General features: G+C 42.5%; 1 protein-coding gene across 1 annotated transcript in view; it reads left to right on the top strand.

The window, feature by feature from the left end:
- The window catches only part of negr1 (neuronal growth regulator 1), a 123,955-nt gene extending 109,810 nt beyond the window's left edge, over nucleotides 1-14,145 (top strand). The window contains exon 8 of the mRNA XM_076088073.1: nucleotides 13,241-14,145. Within this exon, the coding sequence (XP_075944188.1) occupies nucleotides 13,241-13,341 (101 nt within the window). The 3' untranslated portion in view covers nucleotides 13,342-14,145. The remainder of the gene's footprint in view (nucleotides 1-13,240) is intronic.
- Nucleotides 14,146-22,125: the final 7,980 nt, after the last annotated feature.

Genomic DNA, 22,125 nt, shown 5'->3' on the forward strand with positions numbered 1-22,125 from the left:
ACTTGGATAAATCAAACATACAGACATAACAATATGGGGATGCATTTAAGCTGCTGTCGTTATTGTTCAAATCTGTTGCTGAATCATTTTACCCGACTGTAAGTTTACCAAGTATATAAAAATAAAGTAAATTCAAACAACCTAATATTTGATCCATGTCATTAACTATGCGCTTTGCAATTTGATGGTAAGACAATAGAAAATATGGGCACCAATAAGTGGAGAATTATATAAAAACAGATAACGAAACTATGTAAAACACAAACATATTACAATGAAATATGTCTTCACAGGAGAGGGAATAATTGTGGATAAATAAAGTACATGTAAACATGTGTTATGAACTGATTATAACATTTTTTTCACAATGCTTAATAGTATGGCTTAAATTAAAGTATTATCCATACAACCATATGCAATTTGGGATCAGTTATAATATGCATATAAAAAATGCATAAAGGTGCATTAAATACCAGAATGTGTTAAACAGAGTCCAGTCAGCTGGTTCGTACGGGGCTCTCCTGAGCTCGCTCCCTCGATTGAACTTTAACTCCCACTTATAGCACTTGCATGGAAATGCCTGTCAGTCATCAGAGATGTGGCTGCATTGACTCCTGATTTGCATTTCATCCAGCTTTGTCTGAAACAGAATTTCGAGCTCCTCTTAATCACAACAGCTAGTACACAAACAGCACAACAAATTCTCCACTTTGTATGCAAGATCATACTTGGAGAAAAGATGTGATAGCAGGAATCACGAGTGGTATTCTTCAGTAGCGTTCGTCCGCAGAGATTTATAAATGAATCCTGTTGACTTCCTGCACTTGTGTCACTTTTTAAAACAGTGTGATATCGATTGTGTGGTTCCATATGTGCTCTCCTGATGGCACAGCCACGATTTTTGTCTCCGGTCTCTCAAATCAAACCCCAGACACCCTTCCTTTGAATCGTTCCCTACTTCTTTTGTCAAGTTTGATGTCTTCAGAGTCGCCCCTTCGCCCTCTCAGAATGAGCTCTTTGCTGGGTGCAGCAGTGCTGCAGCACAGTGTTGTTTTACTCTGCCAGACAATTATCTCTAAGACGCCAGAACAGAGAGAGCTGCTCCTCTCGACAATTTCCCCCTAACCTTAAATCAGTCCACATTTCCCATCACCCACTAAATGGAACAAACACACACACACACACACACACACACTAAATCATGCTGACACACACAGGTACCCTTAAAGCATTTTTCTCTCTTTTCATTTCTCTTGTATTTATGCTATTAAAGCTGTGTGGTCTTGCACTTAAATTCATCTAACACATACACTTCCACACACACACACACACACACACACACACTTCTTCAATCACTGTCACGAGCCTCAAGAAAAACCTCTCAATCAGCCTAACTACGGATGACAGTATCTGCAATACACCACCTATTAAAAGCTGAGCATATGCATATCACCTCTCTCTCCGTTTACGCTCCTCACGAGTCTTCAAAATCTTTTTATTGACAAACTGCACCTTTAAGACCTTGGAGGTTTTTAAACGCGGTTAGAAAAGGTCGTGACATTCAGAAATGACATTCTCTTTGGGGGAATGGCTTGGATGTCTGGCCGTTAAATAAGGTTAGTTCTATCTGTTCCATTTCCAAGCTGTTTGGCGTCCTTGGCGTCGCTCAAGAGCGGCCAGCGCTCTGCTTAATACTAAAGGCTCTCAATGCAAGTTGGATTAGTTTTGCCATGTGTGATACACTCCCCTCGAGGCTAATAAAGAGTGCAGTACTCATACACACACATGCAAACACACATAGTGTATAAGCACTTACATGCTTATGAGTATTGGTGGTGGTAGTAGTGTGTGTGTGTGTGTGTGTGTGTGTGTGTGTGCGCATTAGTGCTTGATGGCTGGAGTGTTGTTGCTGACTGTTGATGATACACTTCTTCACGCACACACTCAGGCAAACAATTGTATGCATCCTGCATAGCTCACTGCCTTCTCCGTTCCCTCGCTGCCCTCTTCAGCTCCTCTCAAGCAACGGAGGAATTGAAATGCAAGTGCTTAAGGGTAAAGCCTCGAAGACCCCGAAAAGAAACCATTAACCCTTTAGTATTCCCCCGGCCTTGCAGCTGATGAGTTATTCAAGGCTTTTGACAAGGATCCACCCTCTTTACATTCACTAATGATGAAGAAAGGTCAATGAACACGCTGAGAGATGCCTTTGGCAAAATAATCTCGGGGACACAATACACCAAGGCATTATACTGTAGGTCTCTGAAGTGATAAACGGCCATTTTTTTAAATTCAAGCCCCCCCCCCCCTCCTGCTGAATTACAGTAATGTGTTTGAAACAATCAATGGGCTGAGCTCCTCGCAAGCCAGAGTCCTGTCACCATTGACACTGTTAATTAGCACTGAAGAATCCCGGGCGCTTTTGTCTGAGCACATTTGAAAGGAGACGAGCGGATAAGACCATTTTGCTTTACAATTGTTATTCCTAATACCATCTAGCGTGGGGAGATCTTAGTGATGGTGGGTGGCTCCCGGTGGGCCTTCAGCCACAGATCTGTGTCCCAACATGAAACAGCTAAAACAGACTGGAAAGGGGCCCACGTCCCTTTCACTTGAACAGTAAGCAATCCTAGGACAGATCAGAATCAGAGAGATATTCCCCACTTCCACGATTGGTCATTTGTATTGCTTTTATATATCTGCCACTAAATTTGGTTGTTGTGCTTTTTTTGTTGACATTTGACTGATCGTTATGGGTTTTGAGTGGACTAAAAACCCCTTTTCTTTGTTACAAGTTGGACCAAACCAGACAAAAAGGATGGATTCATAAACCACCCCCAAAATATTCTTGGGTGGTTTATTAACCATCTAATTTGTATGTATTCCAGCCAGCTCTTAGCTCTTATTTATCATGCAATAACAACGCATTTCTTGCTTTTTGACACACGGAAATGTTGAAAATGTCGTGCTATTTATACGCCTTTCCGTGAGATATATTCTGTCAAGGGATTTACCTACAAACATGCATCCATAAAGTGTTGCAACATATAAAAATGTTTAGAAAGAAAGTGTCATTTTTGATGAATAAGTCTGGAGCTCCATTGTTTTCCAAAAAACACATTAATGAGCCAACTTTGTGGACTGTGTAACATGTTCCTTCATTACAATGAATGTGTGCACTGCGTTTACTTTGAGTCGGTTACGTAAATACTCTCTAGAGAACCAAATGTGTTTTCTCTTTTTTGAGGAAAGTTTGCCAAAAAGTGTATTGAGGAAATCATTGAACCTTTTTCAAGAATCAAACATATTTGTGAGCCACTTTAAGGATTCACGTCTTCAGTAGGAACCAGCGGAGTTAGTGCTGCGTGCCACAGACAGGCTGGGAAAGTCGGAAAGGATCGCGAGACAATCAAATACACGGTAGGATGCGGTCTGTTCGTGGGATTTATCACCAGCCGTATCATAGCCGTGGTGAACTGACACCTGGAGACTTCTGGAGATGTTGTAAGTCTCCAGATTGACGAATGCTGATTTCAGTGTGAAATATTATTCAATTACATTCTACATGTAGCTGAACACTGTCTGACTCAAGCGAGGCAGTCGTCATGAATCATAGAAGGAAAGTGTGTTTGAATGAATTGGTATTTGTTACCTTGAGCAATCTGTGGTCAAACTCTCGCTGTCGGTTCAGCAAGTATGCAATTATATCTAGAGAAGGGTTTTGTAAAGAGTCAGAGTGATTTTGTTATTGCTTTGACATCATATTTCTAGCTTATGTGGAAATTATTTTCCAGCATGCTGTATGTGTTGCATGTATAACATCCTTACTCTTTTCCTCACACATTATGCAGGACAAATGAACAATGATAGAGTAGCCCAGTGATTGGATTCTGGGTCTTATTCACCATTAAAACAACTTCTTTTTTTTAAATTTCTGTTGGAACTTTGATTATTATTGCTAGACAGATAGCATTAGCTCCATTACATGGTTACTCTCTGACCCTTTACATTATGCCATAATTGCCTTTATTGGAATGAATACAATGTAATTGAACTGACATTTCCGGTACTCACGCTCACTGTCACGAGAGCAGCGAGTCAACTTGGTGATTAATACTGTATCTAAATATGAATACATCTGCTCTGTTGTCAGCTACAAGGGAAAATAGTGCACTTCATTAAAAGAGGGAATGTCATCAGTAAGCAGCACGGTAAATTGCAGAGGAGGGGCAGATTTACGACCGTTCACAGTGATTTGTAGGCAGTCCAGAAAACTACAAGCAACTGCCAGGAATTGATGTTGGGTTTCAATTTCTGCTCGTTTTACAAGCCTGCATGCAATCCATTTTTGAATTTTGTTGACTTCGAGCAAGTAAGTCTTAGTGATACTCGTTGCCCCAAGAGGTCGCAAGAAAATGTTTCTACAACGTTGTTTCTACGTAACAACCTGTGGAGCTAACATTAGCAGAGTGTGTTAGCACATCATTAATTAGCATTAGCACTTTTGTGCTGCACAAGCTACTGAAGGTACACTTACACAGCAGCTATATCTCTCTCGCTAAACACACAGGACTCCATTGACAAAAAACGTAATTTTAGCGTGTCATAAAAAAACACTGAATTCAGACTTTATTGAAACAAAATATACCTCACCAAAACTTCCTTGATTCTTCTTTACACTTTTTCAATGATCACCAACTCTGGTTTGGTTGAAATGAACCCTTAACCCTGAGTCAGTGTGACATCCTGGATGCATCATTCAAACGCACACTGTGGACCCTTCTGCTTCTCTCGGAAATTGCTTTTTGTTTTATCAATAATATTTATTCAGGGAGTGCGGTTAGTGACAGTGTGGGCTCCATTGTAGCTCTGACAGATCGATGGAGCAGCAGTGGGGTCGGGGCTTAGTAAAGGGTCGATTGATGAAAAACACAATATTACGTTGGTTAGGTACAGAGTCTGATCATTTTTTTTAAAAGCAACAGTAATATAAAAGTTTTCTTCTACCGATCTCCTGTCCAGTAGGTGGCGCTAATGAACCCATAAGCTGGTTTGCCAACCGCCATTATAACTCAAAGAAGAAGAAGACAGTTAGTTTGCTGTTAAAGTGAAACAACCAAACGCAGTGAACAGCAAATGGCTCTCCATGCAGGAGAGGATGGTAGTTTTGGAAACCAAAGTAAACTGCAGCCCCACTGTCGATTAGGAGGAAAAGGCCGCTTTACCAGACATATTGATATTTGCTGCTCCTGGTACCTAGGTGAGTTGAACCAGGAGTCAATCCACCGGTCCAATTTGTCAGTAAACGCAGACTTATTCCCCTCAGTGACTCCAGTCAATAATGTTTGACCTCATGTGAAAAACAGGAACACAAAGGCGGAGAGAGTGGTACTTACAGACTTGGGAGCTGCAGTCACCAAGTCTTTCTCTCCAAGGACAAAGAGCATGTGTCACCATCATTAGTTCTTATATTTATGCAACCATGAAAGTTGCATGTCGATAGTGTCAGTATGTCAGTGAGGATGAGCCTGCAGAGGAAAGGCTAAAGTGGATTTGCGGCGGGGGGGGGGGGGGGTTATTTGGAGGAGAAGATAAGAGTTATTGCCCTATTTTAGGATCTGACACATTTCATTGTGGGCTGCCTTTCATTCATACAACCCTAACATCCAGTCATTGTACAGAGTGCACACAACTCAGCCCTTCCAAATAGTGATCTAGAGCCTGGAACACACTCAAATTGGATGTACGTCACACTTACCTTTCCAATGCACCCATTGTTCTTATTTGGCAGCATTTTGTGCTGCATCAAACCACCTTGATTTGTCTCCTGAACTGTTTTGATTCTTTGAAGCATTTAGTAACTCTGGTGCTCGGAAACACTCCCGCTTTTTGTCCACAGGGACAACATAAATAACACACGATTATAGTTCCTTGGAGTAGCTTTAATGCATCACTGAGACTAATCCAATAATATACACTGTATTCCAAAAATACATACAATAAACTTCATCTTCCACCACTGCCCGAGCACATACACTACGTTTCTTGTGTTGTTTGTAGAACAGTAACAGGAGACCTACCCATCATGCTTTAAATCATACCTTCAGTGAGCTGGATCCTTCATGTTGTATTCCTCTCGTCTGCAGTGATCCCACAGACAAAGACGTCAGACAAAGAGCGTCAACTTGACACGTCAAATTGAATACAATATGTCTGCCTTAGATACGCTATCGAGGTTAACTGCTTCTGACACAAGTGACTTATTTTTCTACCCATCTCCAGGACTGCAGACAGAGGGTATTAGGAACAACACCACAATTAGTCTTCTGGTTTCAGTATAAAAAGGGACTCATTCTCATTCCAGAATGCAATCTCCCAAAGCTACATGCTCCGAGAGGGTCATTTCAGTAGCATTATGGCACCATGTTGACTCATATTGTCCATGAAGCTGCAGCATATGTTGTGACAGGAAATGCTGAACGGTTGCGAGTGTTTACATCCCAGTTGTTATACCTTGAAATGTTAAATACTTAACAGATTCAGTGTGTATTAGAAAAGGTGTGTGTGTGTACGTGCGTGCGTGCGTGCGTGTGCGTGCGTGCGTGCGTGCGCGTGTGTGTGTGTGTTAGTGACTGACTGACTGACTGAGAGAGAGAGAGAGGGGCCTGACCTGCAGTGTCTCAGACTGCTGTATAAAATGCCCCGCTGGATCAATGGTGCTCACTTCAGGACTCTATAGCTTTTATCTCAACCTCCCACAGGCAGTCAGCAACAAGGTGGGGACTAGCGACTGGAGTGCATTCACTGCCTCCGGTTTTGTCTCGGCGTAATAAAGGAATATTTCATGTGTGACACTCACACAGCCTATGGGCGTACACTGTCTAAAGCAGACTTTGAGCTAGCAATAATTAACGTAAACATATGGCGTGTGCCTCCATTGAATTGTGCCTCTTCTCCTCGCAGCCTCAAGTCTTATGAAGCACCTCGGCTGGAAATAACCCACTGCACATGCTAATCACTTGGCAATTGATTTGGCCCTTTTTGGTCGAACAATTCCTGTAAACCACTGAATTGATCTGAGAGAAATCAATTAACAGCTCAGGGTTGGTAAATATGTAACAACAAATATGGATTGCTCTGTATACAGTTTGACCATCTGAGCAAATTGGGGCTGCAGCTTGTGTGCTCGTGCAGAGATGCTCAGCGTGAGCAAATTCCAGTCAGATCCGAGTAGCCCCAGGTGAACTGTGATAACCAGGCAGTCTGCAGTTATAAAGTTATCTTATATCCATCAAGAAGAAAATGCACTTAACCCTCAACATTCAGGCCTGCTGTGTTATCAGCACCATAATGGAAATTGATAAAAGGGAGCTGTCTTATCATAATCCTACATACATAGCAGTGAATTGCTATTTTAGGACGCTACAGGCGAAGGAGAAGGGCGGAACAGAAAGGAAAGGGCAGGAAGGGAGGGTATAGCCTCCTGGTAGGAGATCAGATGTTATCGGGCTGTATCGACGGAGCAGCTCTTGGAGATACAAGTAGCGTCGGCCTGAAGTAAGACGTTTCTCATAACTGGCCAGACCGCCGCTGTCATCACAGGGCTGCAGAAGCTAAGCATCGGGCTGACTCAGCAAAATCCTTGGGCCTGCAGCAGGACTCGCAACAGAAATAAAACCCTGATAAGCATTCAAAAGTGAGAGAGAGAGAGAGATGGGGGCGTTGGGAGTTATTAGAGATAGTGGGAGTGAGAGACCCAAATATGAGAGGGAGATTATTAAAGAGACAGAGAGCAAGAGAGGACGGGAAAGTAGGGCTGCATGAATTTGCTACATGCTGACTCCATTTGTTTGCGTCCCTGTGCATTTTATTAAGCCTCTAACATTAAACAGATTTAGCGGGAGCAGCCAAAGTCATGGAGTAATTATGCTTTTGGAAATGCTGTAATTAAAAACGCTCGCTTAAAGTATCAATCCACACTGTACAGCGTTCCTTTGTTTATTCCCAGAATGTGCTGATGTGGATTTACCCTCTAAATTTAGAAAAGAGAAGAGAAAGAAACCTACAAGGGAAAATTCATAAAACATTTGAAAAATGGAGATTCATCCATCAGGCGTGCATATAAAGTACATCATTTGCAAGCTCATTGATTCCCTGCATAAAGTACGTCCTTGAATTGAAAGGTGTAATAAACATACGTGTAGGTCACTCTGAATTTTGGATGACAGACTCATACCGTCACTATTCAGTTCAAATAAAAGCAAGACACAGAGCACACTTTCTGGAGGAGGAGGAGGAGGAGGAGGGAAAGAGAGACTGTTAAAGAAAGAAGTCGATCAATAATGAAAAGGAGCGGTATCTGTGTGGAGAACGTCGGAAATGTCTTCTCTTTTGGGATTCCTTCCCCCCCAGCTCACGCCGTGCTGAGGGCTCTCTTATGTGTCCAGATATCCCACAGAGGCGTTGATTAAGTCAAGCTGGAGGCCAAAGCCTGCCTGCAATCGAGAGGCCTCGGCTCACTCAGCAAGCTATCAGGTGACCAGTCTCTCTAACGCATTCACTCTCCAGTTAGATACGGATGCTGAGAGGAGCTATTAGAGGCCGGGCCCTAAAAAAAAAAAAAGCCCTAAAAAGCATTCTGCTGGGTGTTGATAACCGGCAGGTACTATGATGTGGAGCATAGACGGGCAGAATGGAGGGGGTGAGATGAGGATATGGCAGTGCTGGGAGGCGGAGGGCGGTAAATGATCTCTGAAGGCCATCTTATTAATGGAGGCTTTTCATTACTATCACTAATGCAAATGATTGGTAGGGCTAATGAGCTCGAAGGTCCGTGTGAATGAGGACTCTGTGGAGCAGCAGTATGTGATGATCATAGCGGGAGACGAAGGTGATGAGTTTTGAACATCATATCTGGTCATGATGGACACTTTGCTTGTACAGGAACGGCAGGAATGGGGAGAGAAACGGATGAATGAGCTGATGGGTCGGCAAGTCAATTGTGCAGCAACTCAATATGGCAGGCTGCTACAGGCAAGAGGGTACGAGACGAGTGGCGGAGGGGATGAGCGTATTTCACCGTCGGTGGATTGAAGTGAGGTAAAGCATGGAAAATGTCTTGATCGCCTTCTATTAAATGCTCGCACACCGAGAGTGTGCGAGCATTTAAGAGACGGTGGAGCGCAGCACATTCTTTGAAGGTGCGGCATCCCCTCATCAAATGTCATGAGCGTTGTATGATATTCCATTTATACTCTTTACCGAGCACCAGCGCCGTTCTTCTTTAAAGAAAACAACAACCTGCTTTTAGTTTGTGCTGCACTGTGTTAAAGACACCCTTGGCGGTTGCTGTGAACCTTGCATGTAGAGGGATTTAGCCCGATTTACAGCATGGTGTGTACAGGATCAGTTCTGGCTCAGGAGTGTCTCATGTGGACTCTCCCAGGGGAGCTGGTGGGGGGGGGGGGGGGGGGGGGGGGGGAACCTAAGGCCACTGATTGATGGTCAAGGACACTGAACCCCTCCCCCACCCCCCTGCTTCACAGCCCATCTCTGAAGCCTTGTCCTCGGGGGGGTTGGGATGCTGCTATAGCTGGCTGCAGCCTCTACGTCCCTCGTGACAGGAAACAACCAACTCAACGGATGTCTCGTCAGCTAAACAACAAAAGAACGACTCGGAGTATTTAATCCAACTCCAAAAAAAACATGGCAGATTCTGTTCTACTCTTCTTTCTTTTGTTCGCGTTTTCAGGTGTCCGTTGTGGAGCATGTATTAAACAAGCAAACACAAGGTTGAGGATTCCTGAATGGAGCTCAAACCTTACAGACCCAGCGTGTTGACAAGAGGCAGGGAGAGGAGCTCACGCTATTATCGAATGAATAATCATGGTCCAGTGAATTACGGTGCCGCGCATCACACTCGAGATGGCACTCAAAACAAACCCAGCATTGAGTGTCACTGTTGCATATTTCAGTATGATTCATTATCTGTGTCAACAGTGACCGCGGTTCAGGGCCTTAGCATTTGTTGTGCATATGATATGTGGGTGACAAAACTGCTGTCGATGGAGATTTGGGTGGGAAGGGGGAGGGAAGAAGGACGAGAGAGACAGAGAGAGAGAGGCTCATACTCTCGGCACACTATTTAAAGCTGATGGCTTCAGGCCAGTATCAGAGGAGAGAACCAGGGATTGTTATTTTCATATGACTCTGGCTAGAGCTGGGGAGGCTTTAGTTTTTCATTTCAATTCAGTTGCAAAACAGTAATTGAAGCGTATCGCTTTCATCTCCACTTATCTCCTCGCCTCCTCTCCCTTTGGAGCGCTGCTTGTCTTCCTGGCGTTTGCGCATCCTGACACTGTTGGTTTCTCGATGATATATTGTCTGGGATTCTGGTACTTCATGCCGCTCGGTGCTGATGTACACGGCAATTAAATTCAAACCCAAAAGAGGTAGAGCTCTGTCAGAGCCCCCCCCCCCCCCCCCCCCCCCCATCTTCCTCTGTCTCCTGTCCACTGCTGCAGCTTCGCTCTCGCACTCCTTTCAATCATTGTCTTCTTTCCCCAGCTCTCTCTCTCTCTCTTCCTTTTGATTCCCCCCTTCTTCTCCCCCCCCCGTATCCGTCTTTAATTTGCGCTCGCTTTCTCTCCGTCTCTTTCCCCTTTCTTATTCCCTTCATGTTAATAAGCAGAGTAATGGTGTTGCAGGCACTTCCTGGTTGGGGAGTTAATTAAAATGGAAAGTTACAACCCACACAGTCAAAACAATGGAGGCCGCTGCTTTTCGCAGTGACACAGGGAGATATTAAACAAGCCCAAAATCAAACACTGTGAGGAGGCAGGAACCCGGGTACACGGACGATCCCCCAAACTCACTTAACACTTCCCCTCCTGAAGTACGGGCTCTATCGTTACGACCTCCAGCACAGTCAACAGTTCATAACAATCCAATAATTACCTTCTGAGCTGCTTGAAAAGCAGTTGTGTTCACGATATTAAGGTGATGACTGCAGCATTTACTCCGACAGAAACAACACCGATGATCTGATGAGGAACTGAAGAAGGGAAATAGTGACATTTGCCTATTCCCCCTCCCACCACTCACACACGCACACACACACACACACACAACCTAAATGGTTTTTCACTAGCGTGGCTAGCACAATGCAGCGCACTCTGTGGGCCGGCTGAGCAGGACAGGAGCTGTTGCTATGGTTACCATTTCTCGGCTCGCTCTCACAGCCCAGGAAAACTGTGTCATTATCCTGTACTTTGGAAAGGACGAGAGAGAGGGAGAGAGAGAGAGAGAGAAAGGGATACAAAGAGAGTGAGTGAGGTAGAAAGAGGAGACAAAGATAGAAAGCCAGAGACAAGGAGAGGGGGGGGCGTAGTTTACACAGGCCAGCCATGCATCTAACACACACACATCATCAAAATTTGCACCCATTTGTGCTCCTCTGTTCACCGCTTTTTCGCTTTCTTTTTTTCCCCATCTGTCAGCGGAGCCGTAGTTTTCACTCTAATAGGTAAACAACTTCAGTACCAACATAATGCTTGGAAATGTCAGGTGAATGCGCTGCCGTGTCAGGTGATAATGGCATGTGTGTCTCCCCCCCCCCCCCCCCCCCCTCCCTGTGAAAATGCTCTCCAACAAGCTATTATATCGGGATCAATCTGTGCATCATTGCATTTATTTTAACACGCCAACCGCCATACGGTACGCCACGCTAATGACAACCGCCTTATTGAATAAATACCCGGGACACAATAACAACAACACAGTGGGATAACAATCAACCGCGTGTGACTCCGAGTTGCTTCTTGTACGCGATTGCATCCGTGTGCGCACACAGTATGCGTATGTGGTTATTTTTGTTGTTCGCTTTGCTCGGTGTGTTTGTGCAACGTGAGGTCCACATCAGAGGAGTTACATTGTGAACTAATTATATGGCTGTGTAAAGAGAGGCACCCTGCTGATATGGGCTGTGCACCACATGATTTCCCCTGGTAGAGCAGAGCCTGTTTGCGCTGCCATACTGCGTGTGTGTGTGTGTGTGTGTGTGTGTGTGTGTGTGTTCTTGCACAGACGTACATGTGACCCGTACATGCAGGTGTGTGTGTGAGTGTGAGTGTGCTGAGGTAGAGCATGTTTCGTGACCCGTGAGGTGTGCTTTATTAAGCTACAAACTAAAAGAGTGTGTCTGTGTTGAGGAGGCTGAGTAGCCCCTCCAAATGAAAGGCTGCCCCCCCTCCCCTCTCTGTCCGCCTGACGCAGCTCTCCAGAGATACCTGTTCATATTACTGTGGCTGTCTCCTGGTCAGAGAAACACAAACAGCCCAAAACAAAGCTGCCTCGGATAGGAATGTGAAGAAACAGACCTTTTGTCATCCTCATTTATTCTCCTCTCCACGCTGATGGCTTCTTTTTGTACCACTAAAATGAAAGAAGTGTTTTGACACCAACTAGAAAGAGATGAGATTGCAAAAAAAAGTGTTTTAGAATATTAGAATCTGAAGTAACAGAGTTCTGGGGTTAATTAACCGTTTAACCGTTTAAAAAGCTAAGCATAACTCAGTGGAGCGTCTCGTCAGGAGAATAGCTGGTCCACCTTAAAAGTCATCCCACCTTAAGTGAGCCTGAGCCTGAGTTGTGGCTAACTTTGGGACTAACCCCCTTGGTTTCAATCAGCAGCTTGGCTTGGGAGCTATAACGATACTGCTAACCTCATACTTACAGTAACATACACGCTTTCTCTCTCAACCAAACACTCGCTCACGTTTTGCTTGGGGTTGTGATGCAGAAGCTCTGACAGAGTACACCAGGCAGACAGGCAGCTGACAAACCTCAAAGCTGAACTAAGAACCTTACTGGGGAAGTGGCTGCTTGTGTCCACAACAATGCACGCAACACCGTGGCTGCTAACTCTCCCGTACGGGTGAACTGGGGACCTCGTTGCCTGTTTTGCGCATACACTGCAGCTGGTGGTAGACGATGGATGATTAACCTGTTTATCTGTCATCGTTATATGTTAGGCACTTCAACCGCAGCACCCCTGCATGGAAGACGCTCATCTTGTCTGGGCTTTTGCTTTAGTTGTTCATTTAATGCTGCTTCAGACCTCTTCTCCACCACATTTCAGAGAGATAATATTGTACTTTTTACTCCGCATGTTTTTTTTTTTTTCAAATGGTGAAAAATGCAATCACAACTAATCAGAGCTTCTCTTGTTTCCCGCCCACAGCGCCCAACACTGCACCCTATGGGAGCACAGGAAGCGCGCACGTCCCGCTGGCCTGCCACTACCTGGTCCTGGCTCTCTCCTACTTCATCAGCATGTACTAGCCGAGGGTCCGGACACAATGACTGTCGAGAGCATTTATGAATCCTTTTTGACATTGCTGAAGGCTGGAATCCAATCTGGTACAGTTTGTTGAAAGGCCGTGATGGGGGAAATAATCAGCGTTACTTTGTGTGGGGAGATTTTCTTTCTTTGCTTTCTTTGCTTTTTTTGGTGAAATTTCTGTCATGTAAATACTATGATGTTTTTTTTATTATTATTTCCTCTCTTCTTTTCTGATTGATCGACCATCTTGTGAATCAGTGCTCACCCCACCCAACCTCACCCCACCTTCAGTCATATCAAACCCCCCCCCCCCCCCTGCCCCCAACCTCCCAAATGAGTTACTTACATGCCTCTCTCTTTGGAAGGCGATGGCGCAAAATTGACATTTCCATCCCGTTTTTGTACATGGCTAAAAAGAAGCAATTGTGCCAAGTCTCTCAGTACACAGAATTAACATACCAATGTTGTATTGAATGTATTTTGGGTTGTCGAACAAAGGGAAGACATTTAGATTCCTAACAATACAAATTCAGATTATGGAGTGTGCGTAAAAAAATAAGAGGAAGAAAAAAAAACAGAAAAAAATCAAAAGAATATAACGGCAGAGTTTTTTCAGGACCTGTATCGTCACGATTACTCAATAGATGGATGAACAGTGTTGAAGGTGTGCTTTGTTGTCTTCTGAAATTGGTCCGTCAGTTACTATGCCTGCATAACCGATTTGATCAGGCAGCCGTCAAAGTAGCAAAGTATACTGTATTGTATCTTTATATTTTAATATAGAGTAGGCTTTTTTGTTTTAAAGTGGGACCAGCTTTTCTCATTTGACCAAGAACATTAACACAGTTCATGACTTTGTACAGTATGAAGGGAGGAACATCGCTGCCCTATGTTTACATTTTTCTTGAAAGTATAAATACCACAGTATATACTCCACACTTTTCCTTCCGGAGAGTCCACATATACGTGAATGTCACAACAAGCTGTTAACAGCTGAGAAGAAAAAGCAGAGCCCAAGTTCAACTGTTGTAAGCTTTTCTCCTAAAGATGCAGTTCTTTTAAACACGCCACCTCCCGTGGGCGCCTGAGCAGAGAGTTTTGCCTCTGAATTTGTTGTGAACCTCCTGAACATCAACTAGCTGAAAACCCACAGCGGCGCTCTGTAGGTCGCTTCAAGTTTTTGGCTTCAACTTTTGGCACGATACTGAAATAATGGACTCTGGGAAAGCAGCATTCTGCAGCGCGGTACGATATTCCTCTGCTTTTCTTTACAAATAGTTCAATACTTAAATATATTACAGTCTCTTTCACAGTACATATATTTACTTCATTGCACCGGTTAACAAACAAAGGACATCCAGAGAGCCAAAGTTCATCGACTTAAGATTTCTGGCAACTACACCAACATTTAGGATGTATTAAAAAAAAAGTACAAATAAGGGAACCTGCTTTGCCTCCAATGAGTTCTACTCGTGTAAATTAAGAACAACAGAATACAAACCGAAGCTTATGAACATGCTCATCTCTACAAACATGGCCTACGGTGCTAACTGCTCCTCCAAGATGAAAGTCCTTTTGTATTCAAACACCTGATCCGTATCCACAAGGTCAGTGAATGTCCAGCAGAGAATAAATTAAACCATGAGGTCGTTTAATAGGAGAACATGTGGCTTTTTGTTCACTGAAATCAACCATATCAAGGCTTAAAAAGAAAAAAAAACTATTGTAAAGGTTTGCTTTATGACATGGCATATTCATCCTCAAGTATCTTCAATTCATGGTGTAAACAGAGATACTGTACTGTAATGCCTTAATAGTACCATAGACATTAAATGAACCTCCTTTTAGAAGGACACTTCCAGAAGCTCTCAATAAGATACTGCTTATTGAATGTGTGTAAACCAGTAGCACTAATCTTTCTAATTAGGCATCATACTCAGTAAAAAAACTAAATTTCTCAACTCATGGCTCCTGCAGGTATTTTCAAATAAGCCAGTTGCATCTGATACAAATGCAGTATTTGTCGTACAGGTTGACACGTTTGCGGGTTGGATCGTGTTATATTTTGCCCCCGCGGTCGAGGGACTAACAGTTCACGCAGTATTTTCACACGAACTTGTAACTGCAAACCTATAGAGAAATAGCCATCGCAGTTAAAAGACTTAAAGCACAAACACTGTTATTACTTTTACGTTTCGTGGTGATTTGTTTTACGGTCTGCTAAACAATTTGTTATTTTATTATTTGTTCTGAAATTGTTATCAGCTTGTTTTTCAAATTATGAAAACACTGCACCATTATGATCTTGTTTAAATGTTAAGGTATAATGAAAATGGGTCAGAAGTATATTTATTCTCTTCCTTTATGAAAACAATGTATAAAAAAAATTTACATTTGAAACATGTAAAACTGGATATGTGACATTTATTTGAATGAGGTACAGTATGGCATAGTTTATAATGTTGTCGGGTTCATTTAGATGCCATGACTGTTGTTGATTTTTTGTCAGACGAGTACATTAAAAAGAACAATGTTTGCAATCAAATTACCTACTTTTTGAAACGGAGAGTAACAGTATTATAGAACAGAATCAATGTGTGTATATTTGGAGAACATAGAGATACCTTTTGATCTTTAGAGCCAGTGTGTAGTCATAGTTTTCACACACTTGCGTGTTTGACGATGTGCAGAGAGTATGGTTGTGCTGCATGTCAAAGTTAACCTGTGGTTTTTAAGGTGGCCATTATACAGATATTCATACTTTTTATGAATGGAAGCAGTTTTTTTCCCAAAACATTTGGTTCTTAAACCTTGTCTAAAAATACATACCTCTTAGAGACGAGCCGGCTATGTTTGTTTGTGATTTATTTGAATCAACTTTTGTTGAAGAATCATCTGCTATTCAGAGTCATATTGATTATTGTGGCACATGGTGGAGTTCTGTTGGTTGCTTGTCTTAAGCAGTCAAGACCACGCTAGTATTCATATACATATGAAATGTACTGGATGTTGATTCTTTTTGAATAATGGTATTAACAAGTCCCTTTTATCGAATCACTATTATTTGCAATAAAAGTCTTCATGTTACAATATAAACCCACATCTGAGTTAATGAGCACTCAAAGGGGTAGTCACTAAAATATCACCTCGTCATTACAGTCTCCCTGCACCCAACGTTCCCCCTTAAAAATCAAGAGCAGAAACAAAAATTCTCATTTTTAGATGGTATAAGTTGTGTTGATGTTTGTTTTGTGTTTCTACAAAATTAAATATTGGCTGTTAAAAAAAACACCACTCTGTACCATTTAGCTTTTTTTAAAAACGTATCAACGACATTGCTGGAGGATCAGCTACGTAATGAGTCAGTTGATCAATAAATAATCTTACGTCGGCCGACTGCACACATCAATGTCCAGCCTGGTACGGTGTAGCTTGACGGCAGTCGAGCTACAACGTACAGCTCAAGCTAGCAGATGGTAATTGAATAATACTCGCTCAGTTACATTTACATCACCGCTAATATTTTGATCACTTCAATCCGGATCACCACTAAATACACTTCTACTTTTTATATCAATGGTTGGAATAATGAGAAAGTTATTTTAGGTGTCGCTGTAATGTGGCTACATATTATAACTGAGTATGAGCTACAGTAAATCGACTTTTGCAGAGATTAATTATCAAGTTTTTCGAAGTGGACTTCCAAGTTGAATACTGATTAGCAGGCGGCACGGTTACACCGAAGCACACCAGGCAGCAGCAAAGTGCGGCTCGTTGCAAAATTCAATTTTTCTGCGGCCGGTAGGTGTGTGTTTCAGGCGGGGGTGGAATTCTTCGTAACATAGGTCAACACGTCACTCTGTTTACTCTCTGGTCGCACTTCGCGGCTGAAAGTCTTCACTATTCTCACCTTTGACCTTGGCCACACTCTGCCGCTGCTCTGGTGTGTTTTGGGCGTTAAACCCTGGTGAAGCACTGCTGGGACTTTTCTCCAGGCTTCAGAGGCATGAGGGAAATATCAGTCTGTTTGTACAGTGTTGCCTGAATAATTGAGTCATCTTAATTTTGCTGTATCATGCACATTTGATCCTCTCCCTTCTGCCATTAAACACTACATGAATCCTCCTGAGCCCAGATGGCCAGAAGCCTCAGGATTAACCACCATTTGCACTGCATCCTCATCACTAACGGGAGTGAGTTGCCCAGGATGTATAATCTGGAGATACATACAAACATAAATCACTGCACATTCAGTCCCATAACACATCGGGGGCAGATGTTACCCTTTTTTTCACAACAGCACAAGGCTATCAAGTATCCTCTGACCTGAATACACACTCTTGAGTAAAAAGATCCACGGTTGTGTGACCTACCTCATAAAAGTTCAGTGGAAAAAGTCATTTTGATGTACAAGCTGAAAAGAGGCCACGCCACCCACCTGCAGAGATCACTGCCTCACCTCCCGCTCCCAGCTGACAGCGGAGGGGAAAAAATCTCTCCATTTTTAAATTTAAGATAAGAGGATTTAAAAAATTCATGCGTGTGCGTATTATTACCGGCCCACATTCCCCTCTCTGAATTTTCAAATCGTCCATTTCAAAGTGCCCTCCTCTAATCCCGGTGCATCAGAATCATCATGTTCTGTTGCGTTTAATACAAGTTTGGATTTATGAAACAACAGCTGAGTTTTGGAGGGGATAAGCGCTGTACTGAATGTGCCTTTAAAGTATTTTATCAATCATAACCAACTCTCATATAGAGCATTAATGCTCCAGTATTTTTAGCTGATTGCTCGCTTACAGTTTTCACAAAATTGACGATGACATTAACTAAACATTCACTGTGTTAACATGGAAGCAAACTACAGCACTAATTTAGTGTCACAGTCATTCTGACCCCGTACCACAGGCAACAAATGAATTATGAATAGTTGAATGTCGTTATCATTAAAGTAATTAGGATTAATGCGTAGTTAAAGCGTAGCCGTGTGTATTTATCTTCTGGACAACAGGAAGCAGGGTTCAAATTGTCTTCATCCTGCTTTTTATCAGGTCAAACTGGGCACGGACATCTTTGAAAGGCATGTCTATTAACCTTCTCTGTGATTGACAAACTGTACCTGACACTATCTAAAAATGTCCCTGCTCCAGTGAAAACACACACAGCTTGAGTCGAAACAAACAGCAAGAATTATTGTGCGGATGTTGTGCGACTCTGGGTGTCACAGAGGCATCATGACAAACTCCGCTGTGACACTCGCACCGGAGTGTTGCTGCACCGGTAGGAGCACATCCACTGTGTTGCCAATAAAAAGCTGATGTAGGGAGGTGATTCAATATATTGTGTGTGGCATCTACAGTCTTAAAGAAGACAGCCATGCTTTGGTAAAGACAATGAGTCGTTTTGTATTGCAACTAATACAAATGTTCAACCTGTCAGGGTGTTCTCTCAGCACATAATGTTTTACAGTGTTTTGTGATTTAATTAACCATCAATGCTGGATGTTTGCAGTTGTTCTGCATTATCGAAACTAAGGCAGCATGTACTGTAGGTTATGGAAATGATTAGCGTGGTGTCAAAGTGCTGTTTTGGCTTTTCACAAAGACATCTGTGGCCGGCATGAGCAGAGAGCAGAGCGGAGGAGATGTGAAAGAGGGATTCCTCCTGACCCTGCGGTTAATGAAACCCTTCCTGTGCCTTTGTCAGTTTTAACTGGGAGATCGTGTCATACGCTGGAGCTGCCGCCTGGCTCCTGCAGTCGCCATCCCCACCTCGCTGATCAGCATGCTCAGTTGTTGGTATCTTGAGTACTGGCATTCAGTTTGGAAGATTTGTTTGTTGCACAGCGGATCCCTCCTGTCAAACGCAGGCAGAAAGAGAACAAAAAAATGAATTTCTTTCTCTGTAACCAGTCTCCGGGCAAGTTAAATTTCAGCTCTGAATGGGGGGGTGAAATGTGCTCTTTTAAAAAAAGAAATAGGCCTTTTTCTTTTCTCTCAAACATTTCATCTGGTACAAAAATATTGATCAATTTCTCTCCATTTTCTTTGAAATCCCTCTGATGGTGTGGCAACTGCAAATGTAGAAGGGAAACATGCTATTCTAAAAAGAAGTTGCATCAAGTATTTGTCAACCTGTCCCTCATTATTTCCACTGGACTGGAAAATAAGTTGCCAGCCAATGATGCAGAGCCTGAGATAATGCCTGCGTGGGTTTTAAAGCGAGCTATCTAAACCAGGTCTCTCTATGGCGCCAAAGTGTTTTCACGTAAAGCTCCGGGGCGATTGTCAGTTTTCATGAGGGATTGAACGGGTTTGTCAATGAGAGCATGTCATCATTTGACTGACGGTAAATGTAATCCAATTTCTTTTGTTTTCATGCCCCCAAAAGGCGGATTACACATTGTGTTATTTACACTGAAAGACGCACCAAATCAGTTCTTTTGTAGCACCCGTTCATCATATGTGTCTTCAGTGTTGTATTTAAATGGTGTGACCTAGAGTTCAAGGTAACGAGGTGCAGCATTTCTTTTTGTTTGGTTCTGCAAATTGAATATATGTACTTATATTTACTGTTTTTTTTCCCTCTTTTTTACAAAAACAAATGGAATGAATATCATGAGGGTTGACGGGAACATCCTAACATGTTCTCTATGGACACTTATTGCTCTTTTTTTATTTGTTTTATTTTATTTCAATCATTGTCCTGAAAAACAGTCTGGAATTAAAAATGTTTACTCAAATGTGTATGAAGGTCCGTTAGCCACCAGGGATGTAGTTGTACATTTATAGGCTCTAGATCACTGGAATGATATATATGGCTTTAAGTGGCATTGATATATCTATATATAATATATATAAATATATATTGATTCATGTACTTTAATTACTTTAAAGCTTACATTGTCTATAGCACGTATGCAAGTCCATTTTCATCATGTTTGATGTAATTTTGTAGCAGTGGTTTGATACTAATAAATGGCAGTTGATGATGGAATTGTAGATCGTGTTTGTGTTGAACTGATGTGACCTTCACAACAACAAACAACTGTCACGCTTTCAAATGTGTTCAAGAGACAGGATTTGACTGAACTTACTCACACTGGAGCCACTCTGGAATAGAATCATTTATTCATAGCAACATGTTACAGACATAATATCCAAGTCGTCCCTTTAATGAACAGAAACGTTGTGATTCGAGTTTCTCGTGTAAAAATACTTTTAATTGATTCGTTTTTTAATATGCATTTAAATGGAAATGTGTCCATTTTTTATGTTTTTGTTTGTTAACGTGTATCTTTTATGTAAATACTCAAATCCCTGAGATTCAATACTAATTATAAAACATTATTCTATTTCGTCTGTCATTCGCAGCAGGTCAACAATTTGAGAAATACAGAAAGTGTCCTCACAAGAAAAAACAGAAACTATGGTTTATTGAAATGCCTAAAACAATCTATGTTTACCTGACAAGTGCATTTTTTAAAAATGATGATAACAATCTTTAATATTTATAGAGCACTTTTCAAAAGCAGCAAAAATAAATTAGGCAAGTCATAAATCATCAGGTTTAAAAGAAAACAGATAAACAAAGAAAAAGAAAACCTTTTTCAAAGGAAATAAAAGACAGTTCAAAGGAAATTAAAACTCAAGTCAAATCAGAAAGGGCTAAACGTATGTTTTAAGAAGGGGCCGTAAGGACATCACTGACTCAGCCGACCTGATTTCCTGTTTCCTTCCAACAGTTTATGACCACAATCTTCCCCGAAACCTCAACCAAGAAGTTTGACCAAACAAACCCAACTCGAGGTTTTTAAAACTCCTGAGCCTTTAGGCAATGTTAACATGCTGATGCTAAGCTGCTATAATGTTCACCATCAGCATGCTATAATTTGCTAATTACCACTTTAGCTAAACACAAAGCAGGCTACAGCTGAGGCTGACTTGGATGTCATTCGTTTCTCAGCCGTGACTCTGGCTTTTCCTTGTGTTCCCCTGTTTCTCCCCCCCCCCCCTCCCTTGTGCGTGTCTGTTTGTGTCTGAGTGGCGTGGGCGTGGCGCTCCTCTCCTGGCTCCCTCCTGGCTTCCAGTTACCTCTGATTGCCCACACCTGCCTTTCCATCGAGCTCATCCCTCTGCAGTATATCAACCCTGCTTCTTCACTCACTTCCCCGCAAGTAGTTGTTGCAACTACAGTTGCAGTTTGTTTTTGGCTGCGCTGAGTTATCTCTTTGTCCTGTTGTTGGTTTTTATTAAACTTTTTCCTCGTGTCTCCAGGATCGCTACTCTACTACTGCTTTCCGCCGACTCCCCTTTCTGCCTGCCTGCCTCACCAGTTTACCATAATCCTGAGCGATCGCACCAGCCAGGCTCTCACTCTCATCAGCTTTGCTCAGCCTCTCACAGTCCTCTTCACCCTCGGCTCCAACAATACATCCTTCATTTACTCCACAATGTGTCTGCGTTCGGGTTCACCCATTACTGTTCAGAATGGATCATCAAAGTTATAATCATTCTTAGCAGTAAACTGAAAAGAATTCTACGAAATTACAAAACAACTGATCCCTTAAAACATATTCTGCATTCATATGCTAAGTGTGCAACGGGACAAGATTCTGGTATCGGAAGCGTTCTGGTTTCTATCTGTATCGACTCCTCACGTTTGCAGGTGAACAGTTTGTGTGGAAAGCAAAAGACGTGGAACGACATTGGCCTGCAATTTTGTCCATCGTTTGACGATGAAGCCCATCAACAATCACAAAATGGCCTTCAGATAATGCTCCA

The sequence above is a fragment of the Anarhichas minor genome, unplaced genomic scaffold, assembly GCF_050575085.1.
Source record: "Anarhichas minor isolate MPS153535 unplaced genomic scaffold, ASM5057508v1 ptg000010l, whole genome shotgun sequence".
In the NCBI taxonomy this organism is placed as follows: Eukaryota; Metazoa; Chordata; class Actinopteri; order Perciformes; family Anarhichadidae; genus Anarhichas; species Anarhichas minor.